This window comes from Aulonocara sp. 'chitande type north' Nkhata Bay, linkage group LG17 (assembly GCF_057382095.1).
Source record: "Aulonocara sp. 'chitande type north' Nkhata Bay isolate Kocher_YH1m ecotype deep benthic linkage group LG17, A_spYH_male_GT1.1, whole genome shotgun sequence".
NCBI lineage: Eukaryota > Metazoa > Chordata > Actinopteri > Cichliformes > Cichlidae > Aulonocara > Aulonocara sp. 'chitande type north' Nkhata Bay.
In genome coordinates, this window is record NC_141360.1 from 20,019,150 (window position 1) to 20,043,535 (window position 24,386).

At 40.9% G+C, this 24,386-nt stretch overlaps 2 protein-coding genes across 5 annotated transcripts; one reads left to right on the forward strand and one right to left on the reverse strand.

The window, feature by feature from the left end:
- The first annotated feature begins 3,079 nt into the window (after positions 1-3,079).
- On the forward strand, positions 3,080-9,388 carry dclre1c (DNA cross-link repair 1C, PSO2 homolog (S. cerevisiae)). Of its 2 annotated transcripts, none has more exons than XM_086269531.1 (15): positions 3,080-3,600; positions 3,692-3,743; positions 4,062-4,146; positions 4,244-4,303; positions 4,430-4,485; positions 5,150-5,251; positions 5,418-5,490; positions 5,780-5,920; positions 6,264-6,365; positions 6,586-6,722; positions 6,806-6,860; positions 7,296-7,384; positions 7,547-7,644; positions 7,897-7,971; positions 8,205-9,388. In XM_086269531.1, exons 1-15 carry the CDS (start codon positions 3,492-3,494, stop codon positions 8,825-8,827), a joined length of 1,857 nt encoding a protein of 618 aa, XP_086125657.1. In that variant the 5' UTR covers positions 3,080-3,491; the 3' UTR covers positions 8,828-9,388. The 2 variants fall into 2 exon arrangements, with proteins under 2 accessions (XP_086125657.1, XP_086125656.1); XM_086269530.1 differs by having other exon boundaries at positions 3,081-3,600; positions 8,202-9,388.
- Positions 9,389-10,493: 1,105 nt separating this feature from the next.
- On the reverse strand, positions 10,494-19,871 carry LOC147310001 (overexpressed in colon carcinoma 1 protein-like). 3 transcript variants are annotated; one of them, XR_015125861.1, is made up of 7 exons: positions 19,726-19,871; positions 17,504-17,528; positions 17,351-17,386; positions 17,062-17,138; positions 16,249-16,326; positions 15,158-15,250; positions 10,494-13,461 (listed from the first exon to the last, which is right to left on the reverse strand). XR_015125861.1 is itself a non-coding variant. In XM_086270039.1 (6 exons), the coding sequence occupies exons 1-5, from the start codon at positions 19,793-19,795 to the stop codon at positions 15,201-15,203; spliced, it is 258 nt and encodes an 85-aa protein (XP_086126165.1). In that variant the 5' UTR covers positions 19,796-19,871; the 3' UTR covers positions 10,494-13,461; positions 15,158-15,200. The 3 variants fall into 3 exon arrangements, 2 of the variants coding, with proteins under 2 accessions (XP_086126165.1, XP_086126166.1); XM_086270039.1 differs by lacking the exon at positions 16,249-16,326; XM_086270040.1 differs by lacking the exons at positions 15,158-15,250; positions 16,249-16,326.
- Positions 19,872-24,386: the final 4,515 nt, after the last annotated feature.

The following is a 24,386-nucleotide window of genomic DNA, read 5'->3' on the forward strand; positions in this document are numbered from 1 at the left end:
ACATTTCTTTAAAAAAAAACAACGATTTCAGGTAAACAAAAACGATTTTTTAAAAATTGGATATTTAAAAGCAAAATTTTCCCGTAATAATTTCAGCACCCTGCTAAGTTAAATCACTCAAACTCTGAATGGAGTTCGGTGTGAAGAATAAAAGACTTCTGTCATAGCAACTTAAAGCAGTCCTGTAATATGAGTAATGGTATTTCACTCACCTCCTGCCTGTAGCAAGGCCGGATCAACTTTCTTTAATTACAAGTTAATAAGCATAAACACACTCCAGGGGCAGCTAAATAACCACTGGGTTTGATTTGAGGTGGGGGAAGCCTGAGATCTGAGAAGCAGTGGGCCCATACATAATCTCACCCCTCATGTTAGCATCACATGAGGGCAGTGTGACAAGCCCTGAGATTAACCCCAGCAAAACAGACCCAAAGAAAGAGAAACTCATGCTTGCTTGAAATCTGTTCTAGAAAATAAATTCCTGCAATGACGTAACTGAAGCATTTTCTCAGAATACAACTTCACTTCAAGATAACGTGACTCACTTTCGGGCCTTGAGTCTCACTTCTTACACAAGCATTATTATCTATAAACCATCAGTAAAACTGATTGTTTGATAATTAAATCGGTTTTTCTAACTACTGTCTAACTCTCGTGGAAATAAAAACCCTATTATTTTCATATTATATCAGCTCAGGTGGTTTACAGGGTTAGAAAACTGTGTGCTCAGTGCTGAATTAATTCATCTGTTAAAGAATATGATTTTATATATATATATATATATATATATATATATATATATATATATATATATATATATATATATATATATATATATATATATATATATATATAAAATAATATGTATATATATGATTGAATTACTAAAATATCTGATCTGTATTCTTTGGTGCTCCGTTTTTCCAGATTTGCAGTCAGCGTCCTTCCGCTCTGCACATGGACTTTGGCTCAGTTATCAGTGAACACGACAGGTCACAGTAAGGCTCCGGCCTGATGTAAACAAAAGCACAAGGGCCCAGGTTTTAAGCCCATACAAACAGATCTCCCCGCTAGTTATCGGATTTTGCTGGAAGTAAGTCATGTCGATTTAATACCTACAAGCAGGATTTTAAATACTGTATTTTGTAAATTTAAGTTTGTATTATTTATGTAAGTGTGTATGTATGTATATACTAATGCTATAAAAAATATTCTGTTGGACTTTCTTGAAAACTGGTATCGGCTTAACAAAGTGGTTAAATATCATTTTAGTTCTTTTTAGATTTTATTAAAAAGTAGCTCCTTAGATACTGCAGAAGATGTTAAACGTATCATTCTGTTCCTCCGGTAATCGGCATTGAAATAATCCCAAAAGCTCCATTTTATTTTAAAAATATTTTAAATAATTTAAAACCCTTTGCCTCTCGGTCGTAGCTGGGATAGCCCCCCAAACTATTACATTTTTCTTTTTGTATTACAGTACGGAAGAGGATTAGGCCACCGGGGAAAAAAGTGGCCATATTGTTTTGTTCCTGCAGCATCTGGACTCCCCAGGAACCTATGCCAGGATCCTGTTTGTGGACTTCAGCTCTGCCTTCAACACCATCCTTCCAGACCATCTCCGAGACAAGCTTTCCCAGATGAATGTGCCTGATCCCATCTGCCGGTGGATCACTGACTTCCTGACGGACAGGAAGCAGCATGTGAGGCTGGGAAAGAATGTCTCGGACTCCCGGACCATCAGCACCGGCTCCCCTCAGGGCTGTGTTCTTTCTCCTCTGCTCTTCTCCCTGTACACCAACTGCTGCACCTCCACCCACCAGTCTGTCAAGCTAATCAAGTTTGCAGATGACACCACCGTTATTGGACTCATCTCGGACAGGGATGAGTCTGCCTACAGGAGGGAGGTTGAACGTCTGGTGTCCTGGTGCAGCCACAACAACCTGGTGCTGAATGCCCAGAAGACAGTGGAGATTATTGTGGACTTCAGGAAGCACACAGCCCCACTCCCCCCCATCATCCTGACTGACACCCCCATCACCTCTGTGGACTCATTCCGCTTCCTGGGTACCACCATCACCCAGGACCTGAAGTGGGAGCCCACCATCACCTCCGTCATTAAGAAAGCCCAGCAGAGGATGTACTTCCTGAGGCAGCTGAAGAAATTCAACCTGCCAACACGGACGATGATGCAATTCTACACTGCAATCATCGAGTCCATCCTCACCTCCTCCATCACCGTGTAGTACGCTGGAGCCACTATCAGGGACAAACAGAGACTGCAGCGTGTTGTGCGCTCTGCTGAGAAGGTGATTGGCTGCAGACTCCCATCTTTGCAGGACCTGTACACCTCCAGGACATTGCGGCGTGCAGCACGGATCTCAGCTGACCCTTCTCACCCTGGACACAGTCTGTTTGACCTGCTCCCCTCAGGCAGGAGGCTCCGGTCCATTCGCACCAGAACCTCTCGCCATAAGAACAGTTTCTTCCCCTCTGCTGTTGGACACATGAACAATAACCACATGACTGTACCCGCCACTAACACATGACCCTACGCTGTGTCACTGCATCATTCTATGTTTGGCACTGATCAGCACCTGCACTCATGTATATATCTTTCAACGTAGCACTCTTAATTCTTATTCTCATGTATATATCTCATGTATAGCTCATGCACATATCTTTCTACGTAGCACTTTTAATTCTTATCCCTACTTTTATTTTTTCATGTCTATTTAAGTGCTATTTATGACACTATGTTTGCACTGAAGCACCGCAGCAATTTCCTAATGTTGTAAACCTGCTCAACATTTGGCAATAAACCCCTTTCTGATTCTGATTCTGAGAATTCTGAGAAAAAACGTCATGTCCATATGTAAGCCATGCTGAAAGATCGAGACAAAAAACAACAACAAGTAAATAACAATATATAATTCATTTGCATTTAGAAAAATGTTATAATTTGGCTTTTTTAAATGGAGTTCTGCCAACAGACGCGCGACAGATACCAAAACGTTTTATTTGAAGTAAAAGATCTGTAGACGACTTTTGGACGGACCCTGCGCTTGTTGGTTACCTGGTAACCATTCTTCTTCTACGTTGGAGGGCAGCGGTCACAAAGTTTCATTAGATGGCCACAAACGACATGCCATCTCACTGGTGATAATAATATTAAGAAAAGAGAGTCTGGGATGGTGGCTGAAAAATTATATTAATGTTAAATGAGAAACTGGAACATCTTAAACTCACTCTGATGAAATACCAGAGGATAAGAGTTCGCTAGCTCGACAGGAATATAGGACTTCGAGTTGACACTGGGTGGCGGTAGTACTGGCTAAATGGTCTTAAAAATAAAGCGAAGAAGGGGAGCTCAGTTCCGTGGGCGGGACAAACAAACAAACCGGTATTGGGAATAAAAATATGTTGGTTTCGTTAAGTTAAGTACGCATGAACAATTAACAGGAAACTGAAATAAAATAGTCGCAGTGAAGATGAGTTCGTTTGCGGGTCGGATGAAGGAGTACCCCACCATCTCTCTGGACCGGTTCGACAGGGAGAACCTACATGCCCGGGCATATTTCCTCTCCCACTGTCACAAAGGTGAGCCTGGCACCTGCACAGTTGTTAGAAACGGTACATATTACATGTGTGGCCTCCTGATGGCGGGTGTCCTCTCTGTTTCACTGAACAGATCACATGAAAGGGCTGAAAGGACCTCTGCTGAAGAGGAAGCTGCAGTTCAGGTGAAGCCTGGGTGCTGTTAAACTGATATTTAATCCAGTGATGCTCAGATATTTGAGTCAAAGTTGAGATTTGTCTCAGACTTCGGGTGAAGAATTACAATTGTGACCTTTCTGCACTAATTTACCATCTTTTAAACTTACTGTGAAACGTTACTATGTCACACAGGGTGCAGTTCAGCTGCTTGTTGTGGGCGTTATGGGCATCAAGCAGCCCCATGGTTGATCGGAAAGATGAATTGTTCCTGCTGTGAAATTAAAACCTAACACTGCTTTAATGAGCGTGTAACTCAGGGCTGAATATAAATTTGTTGTTTGCAGTCGCACTGTGAGGCTTTACTGCTCCTTTGTAACCAAAGAGCTGCTGCTGAACAATCCAAAGTACGCTTTTTGGGAGGAATACATCGTGAGTACACATCTCTGCTTTTATCAGATTGTTTTTTAAATATTTAAACAGAAGATATATAACGTGAGTTATCTCTCCTGTTAAATCATCTGTTCAGGTTCCTCTTGAGCTCGAGAGCCCGACTCAGATTTCTCTCGTGGACGAAGCATCAGGAGAGGTACTGGGTGCTCATCGGTTTGAGTCTGGCTCTGTGTCGAATTTGAAACTACTAAAAGTCAGACATGTAGCTGTAGATGCAACCTGTCATCCATATGTGTGAGTTTGTTGTTTTTAACCCTGACAGAAAGAAGAGGTCGTGGTGACGTTGCTTCCAGCAGGTCACTGTCCCGGCTCCGTCATGTGAGTTTAATTTTCCACCAACATTTGTATGTTTGGAGGATTTCACTTTTCCCAAGCTTCATGCGGATCCTTTACAAAACACCCAAAACTTTAATCACAACTCAGAACACAACTCACACAGAGAAATCTATTGTTTAGATCTTCTGATCTTTTACTTATTGAGGTTTTGTTACAGCTGGTCAGGAAATATATGATATAAGGTGACTTCAGGGTCAAATGGTAAATGGCCTGTATTTGTATAGCGCTTTACTAGTCCCTAAGGACCCCAAAGCGCTTTACACAACCAGTCATCCACCCATTCACACACACACTCACACACTGGTGATGGCAAGCTACATTGTAGCCACAGCCACCCTGGGGCGCACTGACAGAGAAAGTATGTAACCTTGTGGGTTTGTTACAGAGTATAACAAACACCAGGAGACCCAGGAGAACTTAAACACATCTCTTCTACAAACAATTCAGTTTCACCTCCCCTCCCACCTGCTCAGTCTGAAGCTCCCGTTTTTGTTAATTTTTCCATAATCGGCTAAATAAACTTCACTCTTTAACATCTGTGACTTCGAGGAATTCAAAAATGCGTTCTGTGTACACTTTAAAGGGGTCACATGATCAGGTGAGAAAATCGGAGACCAAACAAATTGGTAGTTTGTTTGTATCGCAGGTTCCTGTTTGAGGGTTCCCATGGAAACGTGTTGTATACAGGAGACTTCAGGTTGCCTGTCGGAGACGTGTCCAGAATGGAGCACCTACACTCGGGCAGCAGGTCAGTCACCAAACATCGCCATCATCCTCGTTTCATCCTGAGTTTCTCTGATTCGCTGTGTCTGGAATGCGTTTTCTTCTTGAGCTGTGATTGGACAGCTCACGTAAGCTTCAGATGCGGATTGTTTTGGAGCACTAAGTTCACGCCGCTGTGTCGCGCTTCACAGGGTCAAAGACATTCAGAGCATCTATCTGGACTCCACCTTCTATGACCCGCGCTTCTACCAGATCCCATCGCGGGTACGTGCTGGTTTTCAGTCACTGCTGAGATATACAGTTAACACACAGGGACAGGTGCCAGTTCATTAAGTACACCTCGCTCAAACTTAATATTTAGTACATGAACCTTTTATTGTAAATAAGTCATAACCTCACTGACATTTCCTCCATTAAAAAATCTTGTTTGTTATAACTTGTGTTATAACTCAGGATGATTATGATGAATTAGAAGCAGTCAGTTTTCTATGATTTTAATCGGTATTTGAGCCTGTGTGTGTGTGTGTGGGTGTGTTCGTTTGTTTGTTCGTAGGAGGTCTGTTTATCCGGAATCTCTGAGTTGGTTGGAAACTGGATCAGTCAGAGTCCTCATCACGTTGTGTGGCTCAACTGTAAAGCTGCGTATGGATACGAGTACCTGTTTATCAACCTGGGAGAGGAGTTCAACACACAGGTCTCTTTTGTCAGCCTTCTTTCCTTCATCACCATACCATACCATACCAGCGTTATTTATAAAGCACTTTCACATAAAACAAGGGTTCACAAAGTGCTGTACATATACAAATAGCATAAGCAAAGTAAAATAAAAAATAAGATAAAATAAAATAAAACATGTTAAAACACACTTATGGAAGCTACATTGAGTATTTATTAATGAAAAGTTTAGAGGCATGGTGGGTAAAACTTCAGTAGCTGGTAAACCACAGACATCAAATATGGGGAGAAACTGATGCATGGATGGAAATATTAACCTCATAATCATCACTGTAACATGAAGTCCACTGTTTTTCCTGCAGATCCACGTCAACACTCTGGCGATGTTCAAGAAGATGCCGGAGATCCTAAGCTACGTGACAACCGACCGCAGGACTCAGATACACGCTTGTCGACACCCAAAGGTCCCGTTTTAGTCTCTCACAAACAAATTCGTGGTTCCTTTACTTCAGAAGTTTAGATTTGTTTTCCTGAACCTCAATATTTCTGAAAAACAACTTTGTGGTAGTTCTGCGTTTATGATAATGAACCATTTCCACTTCTGATACAAAACCTAAATCTTTTCTTCTTTCATTCTTTCTGTTCCTGCGACACTACGTTTTTATCTGGGATTTTTGTTTGTAGGATGAAGAGTTTTTCCAAGGAAATCGGCTGCCGTGTGGATGCACGGCTGCTGATGGGACGCCTCTTCGCATCATCAGCATCAAACCGTCCACGATGTGGTTTGGAGAAAGAACCAAGAAGACCAGCGTCATAATAAAGTATGAACAGCTCCAGCGTCATGCACTCACTAGAAATAAAGTCTGGTTTTGTGCTCCAAATGTATTTTTGTGTGTTTATGCAGGACAGGAGGCAGTTCATACCGAGCCTGTTTCAGCTTCCACTCCTCCTACTCCGAGGTAAACGCACTTCCACTCACACAGTATTGTATTTGGACCTTCTTGTTTGAAGTCATTAAAGATGTGTGCTAAACAATCACTCCATTCTGGTTCGGAAAACAGTTCGGAGAATTAAAAACCCAAAATTATCTCAATATTCCTTGCCCATGATGAGTAGATATATACTTGTGTCGCATCAGTGCTGATGTTTGAGGCCATGTTCATTTCTGTTTGGACAATGAAACCAAAGCCCCACCCATTTGCTGTTCAAACCTTTTGTTTATGAGGGGCAGCCAATCAGAAGAAGACTGCACTAAGAACTACTATGATATCAGTAAGAATTATTTTGAACTGTGAATCATGCAAAGCTGCTGTATCAGAGTCAAAGCTGGAAGAGTAGTCCACTTTAAAAGGACTTCATGTTGTTTCTGTTGCTATGCTTCTCCTGATTTTCAGATTAAGGACTTCCTGTCATACCTCCAGCCGGTGAACATCTACCCCAGTGTCATCCCCATTGGTCGAACACTGACTGAAGTCACACAGATGTGAGTCAACTTCATTTTAATTGTACAAATGTAAAAGTCTAAACTTACTTTTACTTGATTTATAATCAAATGTAACTTGTGGTAACTTTAAAAGGTTTTACTGCTGTCTTTATTCAACAATCTAACAGTTTAACACGACGCCATTTCTGCATGTCTGATCAGGTTGAAGCTGATGTGCAGGAAGCAGTCTGATGAGGCGGCGTTTGTTTACAAACCTCTGGGAGTCCTCAAACGCAGCAGGGTGCAGCGACCTACTTGTGGTAACACAAACACACTCGTAATGACAGGTGCTCTCCATAACAGCACGCGGGCCTGCCGCCACACGCTTGTTTACAGATCACTGCTTGGCCCCGTGTTTGCCTCTCACGCGTTGCCCTTCATTCAGCTTCTTCACACAAACACAGGAGGCGACGCTTTTATAAGCGTTTGAACAACAGGCAGGAATGTGTTGTGTTGCTTCAATAAGATAGACCAGTCATTAAAACAAGGCTGATGTGTGTTTGTGTGTTCAGACTCAGAGAGCGATGATGAGCTGTTTGATGGGCTCGATGTGGCACCAGTGAGGAAGAAGTTGGGAGTACAAAAAGGTAAGTCTGCAAGTTACTTGCTGTCACTTTGATTTGCACCAAAGCAGCTGAAATGGATTCACGGAGTCTGAGGAAGTTCAGCTGAGATGATCGAGTAGGCCCTTTAATTTTCCTGAGCGCTGTAGGATATGAATGTCACGACAGGAAGTGATGTCATGTTGCAGTATTTTTTTTGCCCTGAGTACTTCACTGTTACTGTTTGTTTGATTTTGTTTCTTTTGTTCTATAAGTAGAGGGAACTCTCGAAACAACAGCACTCCCTGTGTGTGTGGAGGAGTCTTTACCACTGACCATTACCGATGCCCAGCCTGCTGCTCATAACTACGTCGACTGCACTGAGTCCAACGGCGAGGAGGAGGAGGAGGAGGAGCAGCAAGGTGACGAGGAAAAGGTTGGAGCCGGACAGCCGGAGGACATTTCATCTCAGCCTCCGAGGTGGGAGGACTTCTTCACCACCGAGACTCTGACCGACAGCCAGAACAGCCTCAGGAGCCAACCACAGTCCTGCTGCTCTGAGATGACGGGCTCGCAGACACCCGATCTGTTCAGCGACGAAGAAACTGCCCCCGATGGCTTCAGCCTGACACTGTCCGGCTCGCAGTCCAATCATTCCTCTCAGAACATGGACTCGTGTTTACCCGACACCCTGATCATCCAACCAGAGCTGGATGGGCAGAAGCAGAGGGAGGAGGGGGATGATGGAATTATCCAATCGGAGTCTCAGCAGTCGTCAGACTTTGATATTCCCTGCACGCCGGAGTCGAAGGTGCCGCGGCGTGATGAGCTGTCTCAGTTGTACAGGAAGCTGGCTGCAGGAGAGGACATCAGGGCTCTGGACTACAGGACCGAACATTAATGGGGAGCTCCTAAAAAGACTGTGCAAACTAGAAAAGTAAAGCCTTAAAAAGCAGCCGGACGAGGCCAAAACAAGCAAACCACACAGCTACCTCCGTTTTAGTGACGAACCTCCAGCTCTGAGATCCCCCACTAGCACACTGGGGCAGGAGGAGAGGTTAACATGCATTCAGTACCTGCTTCCAGCATGAAGAGTTTCTCAGCCTAATTAGAGAGCATAAATAGACCAAACTTTAACGTAATTTTCTTCAGACCTGTCGTTCTCACTTAGACCCTTAAGCTGTCACATTCCTTCTGCAGGCTGAGCTGAAACGTCCTCTCCTCCAGCGTCAGTGTTGGCCTCCAAACCCCACAGACTTCAGTTTGTTAAACCACACACTCGTTCCTGCGCACTTTAAGCCTATTGGTGGATTCTTGCACCTGTGCAGGTCACAGCTGACACTCGTTCCCTCTCTGCTGGCAGTTTGTGGTTTGTTCTGCTTCAGCTGCTGACAACAGGAGGGGAATGTTTGCATTAAAGCTAAAGTTTTGTTCCAGAAACAAATAAAATATTTATTTTTAACTCAGGTGTTATGGCTGATTATTCAAATCAAAATGGTAAATGGCCTGTATTTATATAGCACTTTACTCGTCCCTAAAGACTCCAAAGCGCTTTACACATCCAGTCATCCACCCATTCACACACACATTCACACACCGGTGATGGCAAGCTACATTGTAACCACAGCCACCCTGGGGCGCACTGACAGAGGCAAATGTTGTGTTTGATGGGAAAAAGCAGTAAGAATGCCAGACATTGCGAGTTTTTTCCCCCAATAATTCCTAAAATAAGTGGAAGAACTGCTCGACCAAAGCTGTGGTTGTGTAATACACTGCAGCTCAAACTGAATCACTATCCATGATGACATCATCAAAAATTCCAAAACTACAAATATATTCTGTATAACAATAATAAAGCAAATCTTTACTCTATAGAAACTGAGTTGGAATCATTTAGCTTTAAACCAGGTTTTTCCAGCTGCATGTGAAACAGCTGCTAGCTATCTGCTCAGCTTCACTTCAGCTTACTGAAGTCCCAGAACTGGACGTCTGCACCTTGTTGGTGCTGTTGAAGGATTTTTAATGCAACTGTCTGACCAATGATTCTAGTTTCTAGGCTAATTTAGCAGGTAACCAAGTGAGGACTCTCACTCAAAGGACTTTTTTGCTACCAGCCTTATTCACTCAGTGTGTTCAAGTGCTTTTTTTTCTACGTTTCAGCACTTTTGCACAGTGCTGAGTACCGCTGCTGGAGTTTGAATCCAGCCTTTGTCCTGATGTGTGGAGTTGTGCTCCACCTATTATCTGGATGGATATCTCCAAGTACTCTGGCTTCTTTCCATGGTCCAAACACATACATGGATCAGATTAACTCCCTTATCTTTCCAGCCCTGGAGTTTTCCTCTGTTTCTCCAGAAGCCACAGTGGAAATAAAGGAAAGGAACCAACTTACCTGAAGCTTTTGTCCTTCGAAAATTACATGCTTCATAAAATCTACTTGGAACTCAGAAAAAATAATTATCGACTGTCAGAGCGACAGTCGGACAGTTATTGTCTGTATCGTGCTTCCAACATATAACACGGAGGGTTAAAAGTGAACTTAACTGCTGGTTTTCTCCTGATGGCTTTAGACACATGGTCGTCTGATTTATTTACAGACAGAAACAAAAAAGCTTTTTACAGTTGATCTAAAACTCAAAGGTAATTAACACCATAAATGAATGCAGTTCATAAGGTTTACAGTGAATGCTAGAAAATTTTTCATCACGACTACCACCACACTTTGCCCAACATCAAAGATTTGTGGCAGATTTTCACATTTTAGAAGCTGGAAGAGCTGCATTAGAAAATCAAAATAATAACTGCCGAATGTGGATCAAGATGTCGTCCACTGAAACTTTGAGGCGAAGGAGAGAGCCGGTGTTGTGCCAAAAACTGATTTCCGGTATTTGCCAAAAACTGATTGCTTGTATTTAAACTGCTATAAATAACTTGTTGGTGTATAATATGTGAAACATATGTCAAATGTATCCCTCATGAATGATATCACATTATCTTGAGCAACAAACAACATTCCTGTAACAAGGTAGAAGCCGCAATCACTTTTTGGCAGTGACTTTTATGTATCCTTTATGTATGCAGTTAAAAAAATATTGTTGACTTTAAAAATGTCTCTTTTAAGAGTAATCTGGCCAAGAGGACAGCTGAAATTGCAACAAATGTGAAAATAGTTCTGTAAATATATTTTAAGTGGACAAAAGGGAGCTGATTGATTATAATGTAAGTGCAGTAACACAGTCACAAAGATACTTGAGAAACAGGTAATTTTTTAAAATTTTATATATAACCCCTTTGTAATACCTGTTCACCAAAGTCTATTTAGCAACATACATAACGATATTACACATAAAAAAAACAACAAAAAAACACGCAAACATTGGAAATCAGTTTTTGGCAGGCAATCATTTTTTGGCACAACACCGGCACCACTGAAGCTGGATGACGGCAGGTTTCCTGCTCAGTTTCATTTATGTGTGAATACTCTGAGGAGGCGTATAAATTCCAGGGAATTTCCTTGAACTTGTATAGTATGGTTTTTAGGTAACTAAGGTATTATTCATGTAAGATAGACAGCAACTTCTTACTCACAGGTCGTAGACTGCACCATTTTTACCCCAAGCGGATCAAAACCTATATAAAATGAGCATCATGTTTTATTCAGTCAAACTTTAGGTTTGCACCTGAGACCATAAAATCATCAGCAGGTCATAAAGGAAGTGTGAAGTGGAGCAATTTCCCCTAAACTTCATTTTCCCCTACAAGATGGGTTGCCCCCTGCTGGCCATAAGAAAGAATGCAGGTATATTCCACTTCTTGTTCCTGGGGAGCCACGCCCATTCTTTATAGTTTACATCTGTGGTTACAACAACTGGAGAAGGCAACATTTACGTCATAGTATGCCAAAGTTTGGTTGGAGTCCACAGCAAGGCCAGCATTACTGTGGCCGTGTGCAGTGAACTTTAAAATGAAATCATGAAAATAAGATGGGCTGAAGTTGCCAATTACATGCAGTCTGTGCTGATAAGGCAGTTAACTGTAGTGAAGCATTAAAAATCTGTTGCCACATAGGCACTTCATAGACTTCAAACAGAAAATCTTCCACAAATAGTGACGTAGTTGCTGCAGGACGGCAATTTAACAGCAGAATGAAACAGGCGCTGAGCAACCTGGTATTAGGAACATAACCATTCTGCAACCAGCTGAGTCCTGTGCTGCTTTGAGATGCATTGCAGATGAATTGCACTAAGTGGTGCAAAATGACTGAATGATAGCATTGTATTGGCAATCGGTCAAATTATTTGCAAACCTTTGCCAATCAATCCAAGAGCAACTGCAGACAGTCTGAGTCAAACTGCAACTGTTTGTAGACAGTCGCCAAAAGTTGATTCTGTTCATCTGGACGTAGCGTTTTCAGTGGGAGAAACGTTTCGTCACTCATCCAAGTGACTGACTGCAGGTTTCTCCAACCTTATAGACAATACATTTGCATAATGACTGAAACTAGCACCACTGAAGTAACAATGGGCTGTGAGGTCAGTTCGTTAATCATTAATATGCAAATTCTCATGACAACAACCACTGATCAAAAATCACGATTGAAGACCACTGATCAATGGCCATGAGTACCATACTGTTTATAAGGTTGGGGAAACCTGCAGTCAGCTGAGACTGAAGAACTCACTTGGATGGGTAATGAAAAGTTTCTCCCACTGAAAACGCTACATCCAGAAAAACAGAATCAACTTTTGGGGATTTACTTATCTGGATGATTGAGCATACATCAAGATGTTTGCCGACAGGTTCCATCCCACAAGGCTACCTGTGCAAGTGCACTGGGATCAAATGTAATTGCCCAGAGGTTGAGAGTGTTGTATGCTTAACTTATGGGTAGTCTTTTAGTTTGCAACAAACAATTCAACTAACAAATTTCCCTATCTGCCAGAAGGTTGCCATCCTTTTTCCTCTAATGTGACTGAGCTGTAAGCTGCATATCGTGTTCTGTGAGCAGTTTAATCTCACGTGAATCATTCAAAAATCTTGAAGCCATTGGCTGACAATACAAAAACATATAAAGCATACCTAATGACTTAATTTTTCAATGACAAGAGGAGCTATGCCATAATATTCACAAAAACTGAACAAAAGTAATAGGGACAGATGACAGCTACCAATCACTCCAATGAGGCCAAATGCTGAGCTCCCACTGGTGCATCTGCCTGGAATAAAAAGCCTGCAGCGTTACGTCGCCTGAGCAGCAAACTGTGACCAATTTGAATGTCCAGGTCCAAATCTACGTCCGGACTCTCTAACCAGTTTGTCAGGGTCGCCGCAGTCAGCTGAATCAGGTGGAGTTGATCCCATTCAAGCCTCTGAGGGGACGCTGAGAGATGAAATTGGCTCTGCTGGGTGCTGCTGCTGCTCAGTGGAGACTCGGTGGGTTCCTGATGACAACACAGAGGAGCTGATGAACGCCTGCAGGGTTTCTTTTTCCTCACTCGACAAACTCTCTCACACTGTGTCATTCTTCCTCTGTACCTATCAGTTCACAGAGAAGCACAGACTGAAATAGGCTTCGATGGGCAGCATTCAATCTATACAGAGCTCTTAGTTTGGATGTCAGTGTGACCTAAAGGTCATTACTGGTATTTTCTTTCTTATTTTAGTCTGTTTGCCATGTCTTTATATTTCAAAGTGTGTTTTTCCATACTTTTCAGGTCTTTACTGGTGTCATTTTATTTTTATACCATACACATACAGTATAAAGTATAAAAAACAGTTTTTCTATATTTTATATATTAGGGATGGGTATTGTTTAGGTTTTATCCGATACCGGTGCCAAACCGGTACTTTTGAAACGGTGCCGGTGCTTAAACGGTGCTCAAACCGGTGCTTAAAGAATGGAGAACACAAAATTGGTCCAAAAACCTCTCATGTTCAGCTGTTTTTTTTGTAAAAAGATAACAATGTTAGACTTTTCTGCAGCTATGGGGCATATATGGTATCACTCTTGGTTGGAAGCAGTGCTTAGACAATGGAAAAAAACACAAACTTTATCCAAAAACTTCTCATGTTTAGCCGTTTCCCACTTTTTCTTTGGTCATTTTAGCCTTTTTGTCCAGGGTGAAGGGAGTATCTGCCATCAAACAAGAAGACAGCCGCATGTAGCTATGATGATGTTTGCTAGTTCACCTTACATGCGTTAATGTAATAACGTGGTTAGCCTACTCAACGTAACTTACACACAAACAACATTAAGCTACTCACGCAGAGAAGAACGGCTGCTGCTGCATCATCATCCGTCATCATTTCTGCTACACTGGCAGGGCTAGGGGCCAGGACTCTCCTCTTCGTATTTTTGGGGGATGTTGCAAACTCCGGTCGGGGGCACCACACCCCAGTAGATGTGCTCGGTGTGAGGTCTCGCAGCAAGCTATCAAATACGCACATTTCTCGGCTTTTAAAAAAAAACGCTATACGTCGCCAGGTGTTTCATCGGATTTGAGGTGTTACCTCCTTTGACAGTATCACAGTATCAGCTTAAAGCACTTGTTGCAGGCTGCTGAGTTTGCATCTTTTGCTGTGAAGTACAGCCAGACTTTTGACAGCTTCGCCTTGGGCATTTTTAATCTGTAGCTCTGCTCTAAAAGAACGTACGTACCTGGCCCCGCCTACTATCCTCGGAAACGTAAAATGATTGGCTAGAATCTAAAGTGTATCACAGCTCAGGAAAAAAAGCACCGAAAAAAAGCACCGAAATAAAGCACCGAAATGTGCGCTTCTTTTCAGTCTGGCTACTACCGTTTATGTCAGAACCGGTTCCATTATGGCACCGGATACCGGTACCCATCCCTATTATATATATGTTGTTATTTTTTTAAATATTTTTTTTAACACTACTCTTGAACAGTTCACCTCTTATACTTTGTTCACAAGTCTTTCACAGCTTACTGAGCTCAGCTGCGGTGTTACTGCCCTCTGATGGTGTTTTCATGCACTACAGTGCATAACACTGTGTCCATATCTGTTTTTTGGCTGCGTTAAAATGTTTTAAATACCCTAATGTATCATCATACTGCCCGAGCCTTGAATTGAGGATCCACATCACTCTTTAATGGTGCATGATGGAAAAACTGTACAATGCAAAGACACACTGGCCCTTTTACCACTGATGTAACATCTCAGCTCTCATTAATGAGACTGTGGAGAGGAACCAGGGGAGGTCGTCACTCACACAGTGAAGCATGCACAGGCTTGGCTCTTCATTAAAACCAGAGTCAGTCCCCCCACAGCGGTTTCCTGAGGGACAGCGAGTCTCTCGGAGGCTCTGCAGCAGAGGATGAGTTCATTAATTAACTTCCACACACACTCAAACAATATGTTAAATGCACTCGTAGCATCACTACATTATATAATACGGAGCTGACATCGCACACACACACAACAGACACACACATTAATAATAAAACGCTAACGAACACACAGCGTGCCCAGAGTTCTCTCTCTCCCAGGCTCTCGTGACCCTGAAGATCCAACAGGAAATTGAGGATGTGCTTGTTTACTTGTCATGAGTTCTGATCATATTTGGGATATAATGTGGGCAGAGACATTAGGTTTATGGCACTGTGGTTCCTCCTTGTTTATGTGTTCAGACTTTGCATTGCACTCATTTTCTTTGCTCCTACTCAAAACAGAACAATAGCTCCATCATAACCCCACAGCAAACAAACCAGGACGCAGAGCATGGTCAAAGGAGGTCAGACTTAGTCTGGTAATCATTTATGTCATTATATTCAATTGGTTTAGATCACCTGTATGTCACAGTTTATTGGATTTGAACACGCCTGGTTTTGAAACAGCTTCCATTATGTTCTGTTCAAAAGTCTTGAGCCACCACTCATTTCTTTATATATTCCTTCCAAGCAGTCAGACTTGGAAGGTGCCCTTTACCAGTAGTTCTCCAGGTTTTCTGCGAAAAATTCTTTCAAAATTTTTCTTTGGACATTGGCTTCTTTTTTCCTCATTTTCAGTCCACTTCTTGTACATGGACATTTTCAGAGGAATTGTTTTGTTTGTTAAGCCTCTGAAATCTGACCTATTAATCATTTAAGCATAAAAAGCCACCTAACTCATGAGACAACTTAGCAAGAAACCAATCTTTAGACACCTCGTTACTAGCAGCCTGTTACAGAGACACATTCATTTTCATTTATTTAGTTCAGTTTACAAAAAATGCCAAAGATAACACAATTTAACAGACATAAAATAATATTTTTACACCAACTAGGTGATTCCCAAAGAACTGATAGCTGAAGACTTGCATACCTCATCAGAAGTGCAGTTTGTCCTTAAACCAGAAGAATAAACTGTAGAGGTGTAGGACTACGTGAAACCATTTAAGACCTGATGGAGAGATGAACCCAAATCAGAAAGTTTTGATTCTAATCGTCATCAGTATGTACAGAGGAGGTCAGGAGAGAGGTGTAACAGTGATCAGCCACTGGTGTTGGAGTATGGTGGAATAATGAATACAGAAATGAATACAGACGATAAAATAAATAATTGCAGCCATTTTCCTATCAGAACAAATAAATGAGGGGTGGCTCAAAACGTTTGCACAGTACTGTATTTAGCAAGCACTTCAGCTGTAGACCATTGGAAACTAAGTCCAGGTGTAGAAAACCATTTAAGTTAATCCAATTTAAATGAATGAAATGCAATGTGACATTGCTGTGGGATAGATGAAACATGTCTATAAATGGGAGAATCAGCTTAGAGGTGTCTTTCTGCTTGAACATCCTTACTCAAATCCAAAAAATAGGAAATGAAAGAGGTCCCAAAGCAGATTCCCGTGGGAAAACATTAGCTTAGATCTGGATATCTTGAGGTTGCTAAACTGCAAAGACAAACTAGTTCTACAGTCTGAGTTCTCTACACGAATTTTATCCAGTTTAAAAAGAGTCCTTCCTCCTCACTTTCACCAGGTGCTGCTCATGGGTGAGATCATTGGAGTTCTCAATCTGATGTTGCAGAATCTACCCCTTATGAAAGTGTCTGGAGATCACTGCTGATGTGAAATGGTGCTGTATAAGTATAAAAAAATGAAATTGCTATCAGCTGATACTGTGGATGTGTTACCTCTGAGTGAGCCAATCTGGACTTGGGGTATGCTGCTCAGGTCTGTAGGCAACCCCACGTACACACCTCCATAGTTCCTGATCACACACACACACACACACACACACACACACACACACACACACACACCCACACACACACACACACACACACACACACACACACACACACACACACACACAGAGAGAGAGAGAGAGAGTCAGCTGCACAGATCAGCTCATTAGACATATATTGGATGGCTGTGATGAATGAGATAAAAAGATTTTATAATCAAAAATGAATGACTGACTTCCGTTTGTCATCTTCTGGCACTGACTCAACTGATCTGTCGACACACACACACACACAGAGTCAGCTGATTTACGTTAACAGACAACATGAGAGAAAGGTCAAACAACAGTGACATGTTTCAAGATGAAAATATGTTTGAAACTTTACTCACAGCTTTGATGAAAACTCAGCAGGATCTGAAGTCAGTGACAGAAACGAGATCAATCGAGAGTTAAATTCATTCCTGCTCACTGAAATCACTTTGTAAAAAAACAATTTTGACATTTTCACACACTGAAAATTCCGTATTTGTTTTATCTAGAGCAAAGAGCTACAGTGAGAAAGTAGACAGGCATGAAAACTTTACTTTGGGTATTTGTGGTGAAAACTTTGTAAAATTGGAAAAACTGATGATTTGTTTTTCAAAAGTCAGATTTAAACAGCTGTGACAGCTCAACAATCACCAATAATTTCCTCACCAGATAAATGATCTTTGACACTTTGACACATTCATCTTCCTGTCGTGTTTTATAAACTTTTCTCATTAAATCTTGATTATTAAAAGTTTCTCCCTCTCATTTCTCTCTGTCCGTCCTTTTCTTCCTTCCTTCCTTCCTTCCTTCCTTCCTTCCTTCCTTCCTTCCTTCCTTCCTTCCTTCCTTCCTTCCTTCCTTCCTTCCTTCCTTCCTTCTTCCCTTTATTTTTTTCTTTTTCTTCATTTGCTTCTTGCAATCCTTGTTTCCTTCCTTTTTCCTTTTCTTCCTTGTTCCTGTCCTTCCATGTTTCCTTTCTTTCTTTCCTTGTTCCCTTCCCCATTACCTTATTTTTTCCTTTCCAATGTTCTTATGTTCAAAATTTAGGGTATGAGGTTCCCATACTTAATCCTCAGATAATTCTAATATTTTATTGGGAATAAAAATGTGAAGCATTTCACATTAAACTGTTGTATAACATGTGCATCAGTAGCAAATATGCCCAACAGCAAAAAGGAGACACAACAAGATCACAAAAAAAAAAAAAAAACAACCAGGGGGAGACAAATTAGTTCAAAGACAACACCAACCCACCCCCACCTACCCACCCCACAAAGGTTATATCATAACTGTTTCATGACAACATCAGCCTGTTTTCTAAAAACCACACTGATGTCTGACCATTGACCTATGACCTTGACGCTCTATATACTTAAAAGGTAGATTTTTTATTATCTTTACCCAGATGACTGAGCAGAACTGGCTTCGAGATTTTAATCTATATTCATGCAGTGTGTGACTCTGTGAAAGTTTGACATCACTATGACATCATAGGATGTCTTATTAAAAAAATGAAAAAGTGTGTTGCACGGCTCCCACCATGCTCTTTAATATGATACATTACTCGATATTGTTTCTTGAATTCTTTTTTTCAAGGTCAACTTTGACCTTGGGCACTAACAATCAAGGTCAAATCCTTAGCCAACTTAACTACTCAAGTTCTCCAAGACCTCGTATAATGTTGTGAAGTTTGAAGACGATCTTTGAAAAATTGTGGGTAATATACAGTTGTTACAGATTTGTACATCTGGTGTGACCTCGACTAGATTTTCACCAAAATTAAATTAGCTCGAGCTGTTATTGGTATTGATCATCAGATAAAACCTGAACATAATATCTTGAAAACCACAGATGCTAGACTTCTAACAAACAGCCAGACAGACATAAACAAATGGAAATGATTCTCCCTCCCTTCAGAGAACAAACCAGGAGTTTCAAAAAATGCACAAGAAAAAAAAAAAAAACCCAACCCAAAATGAAATGGAAAATGAGGTAAGTGATAAAGACATATCAGTCCATCAGATAGTGACTCACATGACGCTTAAAAACAACCAACATGGGAGACGAATCAGCAGAAAGAGACCGAACACAAATAATAATAATAAAAAAAACCAGACACTAACAGAAAATTACTCACAAAACCATCCTGAAGACATGCACAATGACTAAAATCACACACTAAATTATTTTGAAACAACCCAAATGATAACAATAAAAAAGTACAATCAGTCAATCCTGATTGCTTTTAATTATAGTTAAGTAAAAGCACAAGTGAACTTTGAAACAGCAAAACACCACAAACTGCAACTGAAACCTTACAGATGAATTGCTTTCCAGCATTTCCAGGAGTGTCAGAAATCCCTGAAAACTTTAATTGATTTTGAGCAGACAGACGTGGACTCTGCTTTCACCTCCTACAGCTTCCAAAGTCAAAAACTCTACAGACTGGACCGCTAACACCTGCAGGACATAAAAAAGTTACTAAAGCACCTTTAGTAACTCTAAAAGCAAAATAAGACACCTTAAACCTGCCAGCTGCTCCATATGACTAACAGTATGTTCAGTTTTTCAGTGTCCTCACCTCTGCTGCGGTTGCTGCTGCTGTTGTTGTTAGTCATGTGTTTGGCTGGAGAGGAATTTCCACATCCCATTTCAGAAAGAAAAGGAAAAAACAGTAGCGAGAGGAGAAATGGAGCGAGAAGAGTGAGGACAAAAACGTCTCTTATCTCGCTCTTACTCTCAGCTGAAGCTCCCAGTATAGAGAGGATTAGATGATGGCAAGGGAGGGAGGGAGGGAGGGAGGAGAGACGGAGAGTGTGTTGACCCCTGCTGCTGAGGGAGTAGAACTTCAAGTGTGTGTTTCAGAGTGTGTGTGCTTTAAAATCTCTGCGCAGTTTTGGAGGAAGCAGATCAAAGTCAGCTAGAATTGATTTAATTGGTGCATTTCTGCTCAAATGGAGCTGAAACAGGATTAGAGGAAAGTGGTGACAGAAGAGTGTTTAGCGTTCCCTGAGCAGGTTGGATCTGTGGTGTCTGGCTCTTGACGTCAGCTGTTGTCGAGAAGAAAGCAGTCTGTTCGGAAGTACTTTTATTATTGTTCTTGGCCTCCAGCCTCCTTCCTCACTGCTCCTTCTGTGCTTAAACCTACAATGAGTCATGCCACCCACACTCTAACCTCACATCCAGCCTCGTTGCTGCTCTCACCTCAATTACAGGCGACAGCAAAGTGACTTTCAGGAAATAATTTATTGTTCCCGCCGTCTCCAGCAGGAAGTGGAAAATGACTTCTGGACTCGTGCTGAGAGTTTTTCATCTTCACCAAAAAGTTTCAGCGTGCCGAGTTTGGAAGATTTGATGATAAGATTTTGCTACTATAATAAAACAAGGATGACACGCTCCTTCAGCGGCTGCATTAGAGTGAACCAGAGAAACAGGTCAGAACAATTAAAAATTAAAGGAAGGAAGGATGTCTTAAGGGTGAATAATTTGGAATTACAAGCTCTATTGTATGTTCACTGATGAAAACACTCTTTCTCTGCAGGTCTGAAACAAACAACCTTCAGACCTGCAAAATGAAGCCAAAGCTGCAGTTCCTATAATGACCACTTGAGGGCTACAGCAGAATAAACAAACTGTTTTAACCTCTGTGGACAGTTCTCTTCATAACAGCTGTTCAGAGAGCAAATTTATTTTATAATGCATCTTTTTGGATTTTGTTTAAAATAATGTGCAGCTGCAGCTGAGCGCTGTCTGTAAGGCTTCTGCTTAAAAATTCAACATGGCCGACGCCATCAATGCTAACGCTCAGGCTGCAAATAGGACGTCATGCTGGCTACATCCACCAGGCTTTCATCCGACACATACATTTTTTATGTGATCTTTTATTTATACACGAACTGATGTCATGCATCATTCTTGGGCTTGTCTGCAAAACACATCCAATGCAAAAGACATTCAGGTATCGATACAAAGAGTTCAACATTGTTTAAGCAGAGAAATAATAATCAATCATAAAGCTTTCCAGCTGCACAAATCTGCCTAATTCCAGGAAACAGAGGCTGTAAATGAGAGCAGGGTGCAGAACAATCTGAGGTACAAAAGGAAAATTGACCAAACAATAGAAATTTTAGAGAAAGAACACATAACCCAAAGTGTAATTCCACATTAAGGACACAGGCGGGCAGTATTGTCATGAATGTGCTGCAGTGGGAAGTAGGAGTGAGTCAGAAAGAACCAGCATTTCCATCAACTGTTGAAAAAATAAATCAATACAAAGTTTTTTTTAAAAATTTCTATCTCTGCTCCATTTTCTTTTAGGGAAGAAAAAGTGCAAGAGCTGTCTGCTCTTTGGTCCCTCTACCATCTCACACTTCTGTTTAATCAGTTTTCTGTTTGACATTTATTCAGCTGTGTGAAAACTATAAGTTTAATCTCAGCCAAACCGATTTATTGGGGAACAAATAAAACACTGAAAAAACGCCAAACAATAACATTTTTAAGTTATCTAAGTGACTTATATATCATGTTTAACCTGAGTAGTGAAAGACCGTGGGGGGTTTAAAAACAATGTGCTGGGAGTTCGCTGTTCTTGCTGCTCTGGTGAGCCTTGACCGCCCGGTCTGCTATTGAGGTGGTGGGTAACAGATGTCTCTGAAAACGTTGGAGCACTTTTGCAAAAATGTGATATATTGATAAATCGAGCAGATATTTGAAGTTTACACAGATACATTCTCACCTGAAAATATCTTAAAAGTTTATTTTGTGACCCAGAAAGAGTAATATTAAAACTATGCAGCTGCTGGCATCGTTGTTTTCCCAAAGATTCCAAACTTACTTGAATTTTCTAAAAATGATATTATCTTTGGATCTCTAAGAAAAGAAAAGAAGCTTGAAAATGTTCTAAATGTAATAATTATTATGGGTAAATTCTTCATTCACAAATGTCGTTTTCTGAAAACAAAGCTGTCCTTTTATACTCTTCACAAAGAACTCTGCCTCTTCTTCTCATCTGTAAAGTTTATGGACAAAAAACAAGCTCTGGATCTGTATCATATGATTAATGAACTAGATCTGTTAGAAAACCCCTAAGGTAAACCCCTCTTTTATGTCTTTTAATTATCTTTTGTTTGTTTGTTTTGTTTTTTTGTTTGTTTTCTTTGCTTTTGTTTGGGATTTGTTTTTGTTTTATCTATTTATTTGCTGTTGTTTGTACTTCCTGTTCATTATCTATCTTCTGTATGTTGGAATACAGCCTGTTCTGATACTATTTCAAGTTGGGAAGAAAATCTTTGTAGAGATTGCCAGATTTGTTGCACCCCCCCCAACAATTAGTGTCAACACTGATTATTATGCACTATTGTTTTTGTTCAAGGAGAGCAAAAAATATAAAACTCTCTCTCAGGTTGTTTGTTGCCAAAAATGGCCACCTTTTGTGTTTGTTCACAAAATGCTATAAAATTTATATTTATTAAAACATTATCTACTTTTACCGCCTTGACTCTTTAAATTAGCACCAGTCCTTTTCATCAAAACCAAAATTTTATCTACAGTCTTTTTTTTTTTTTTTATCTTTAAATGCCAGTTAGGCTATATATTGGTTTCCGCCCCAGTCATAGCACAGAAACTGCTCTGTTAAGAATTACCAATGACCTTCTGATGGCAGCTGATTCTGGTCTCCTATCCATCCTCATCCTTCTTGATCTTAGTGCGGCGTTTGATACCATTTCTCTCCTGAACCGTGTAGCTTCCATTGGTCGTACCCCCCTTGCCTGGTTTACCTGCTATCTCTCAGACCGCACTCAGTTTATCCTTAAATATCCTTTAATTTAAATCCCATTCCTCAACTCTCTATCCTGTTTCTGCTGGTGTGCCCCAGGGTTCAGTATTAGGGCCTCTTTTATTCATTATTTATATGCTCCCTCTTGGTTATATATTCCGAAAATATAATATCAATTTTCACTGTTATGCCGATGACACCCAGCTCTACCTTTCTTCTAAACCCAATTCATCTCTCCCACCTACCTCCCTCTCAAACTGTCTTATTGAGATTAGATCCTGGTTCTCCTCCAATTTTCTCAAACTTAACAGTAATAAAACTGAAGTTTTACTTGTTGGTACACCATCTATCTTAACCAAATCCCACAGTTTTTCCATTAACATTGAAAATGCTCCTACCCTTCCCTCCCCTCAGGTAAAGAGTTTGGGTGTCATACTTGATAATACTCTTTCATTCCAGTCTCACATTAATTACATAACCCGGTCTGCTTACTTCCATTTACGTAATATTAACCGACTCTGTCCCTTCCTTACTCCTCATGCTGCTGCCATCCTTGTCCATAGTCTTATTACGTCCCGTATTGATTACTGTAATTCCCTCCTATTTGTTCTCCCTAAAAGGTCCCTTCATAAACTCCAGCTCCTTCAAAATTCTGTAGCTCGGGTCATAACTTGCACTCCGTTAAGTGCTCATATTACCCCAGTTCTTCAGCAGCTTCACTGGTTGCCCATAGAAGCCAGGATAAACTTTAAAATCTTACTCCTTACATACAAGTGTATCCATAAATCTGCGCCTTCATATTTGTGTGACCTGCTCCATATCACCACTGCATCCCCCCTTCTCAGATCATCATCTGCTATTCATCTTACTGTTTCGTCCTCACACCTTATCACTATGGGGAACAGAGCTTTCAGTCGCTCTGCTCCTCAGCTCTGGAACTCTCTTCCTCCTGCACTAAGAAATATTGACTCCCTCTCCGTATTTAAGACACAGCTCAAAACACATCTGTTTAAACCGGCTTATTCGCTTTAATGCTGATTTTATCTGTTTTCACGCTCTGTTTTGTAATTTTAACTTATTTTATGTATTTTATGACTACTGTTCCTTTTATTAATTTTGTTTTTTGTAAGGTGACATTGGGTTTCTGAAAGGCGCCCTCAAATAAAATGTATTATTATTATTATTATTATTATTATTATTATGTATTACCAGTAACCTTTCAGATAAAAAAAGTGAAGTCCTAATGGTTTCATAAATCTTCCTATTTATTTATTTATTTTTTCATATGAGCATCGGGGACAAGGCTGTCTTACAATTGTTGAGGTCACTAGCGTGCACCCTATTTCTTCCAGGATCACTCTTCATTTGTAGGTTTTAGTGAACTCCTACTACTGTGAAGTGGTTTTCATGGGACAAAGGCATTGTATTCCAAGATTTGGGAGATTGTAGAAATGAGCATTAATGCC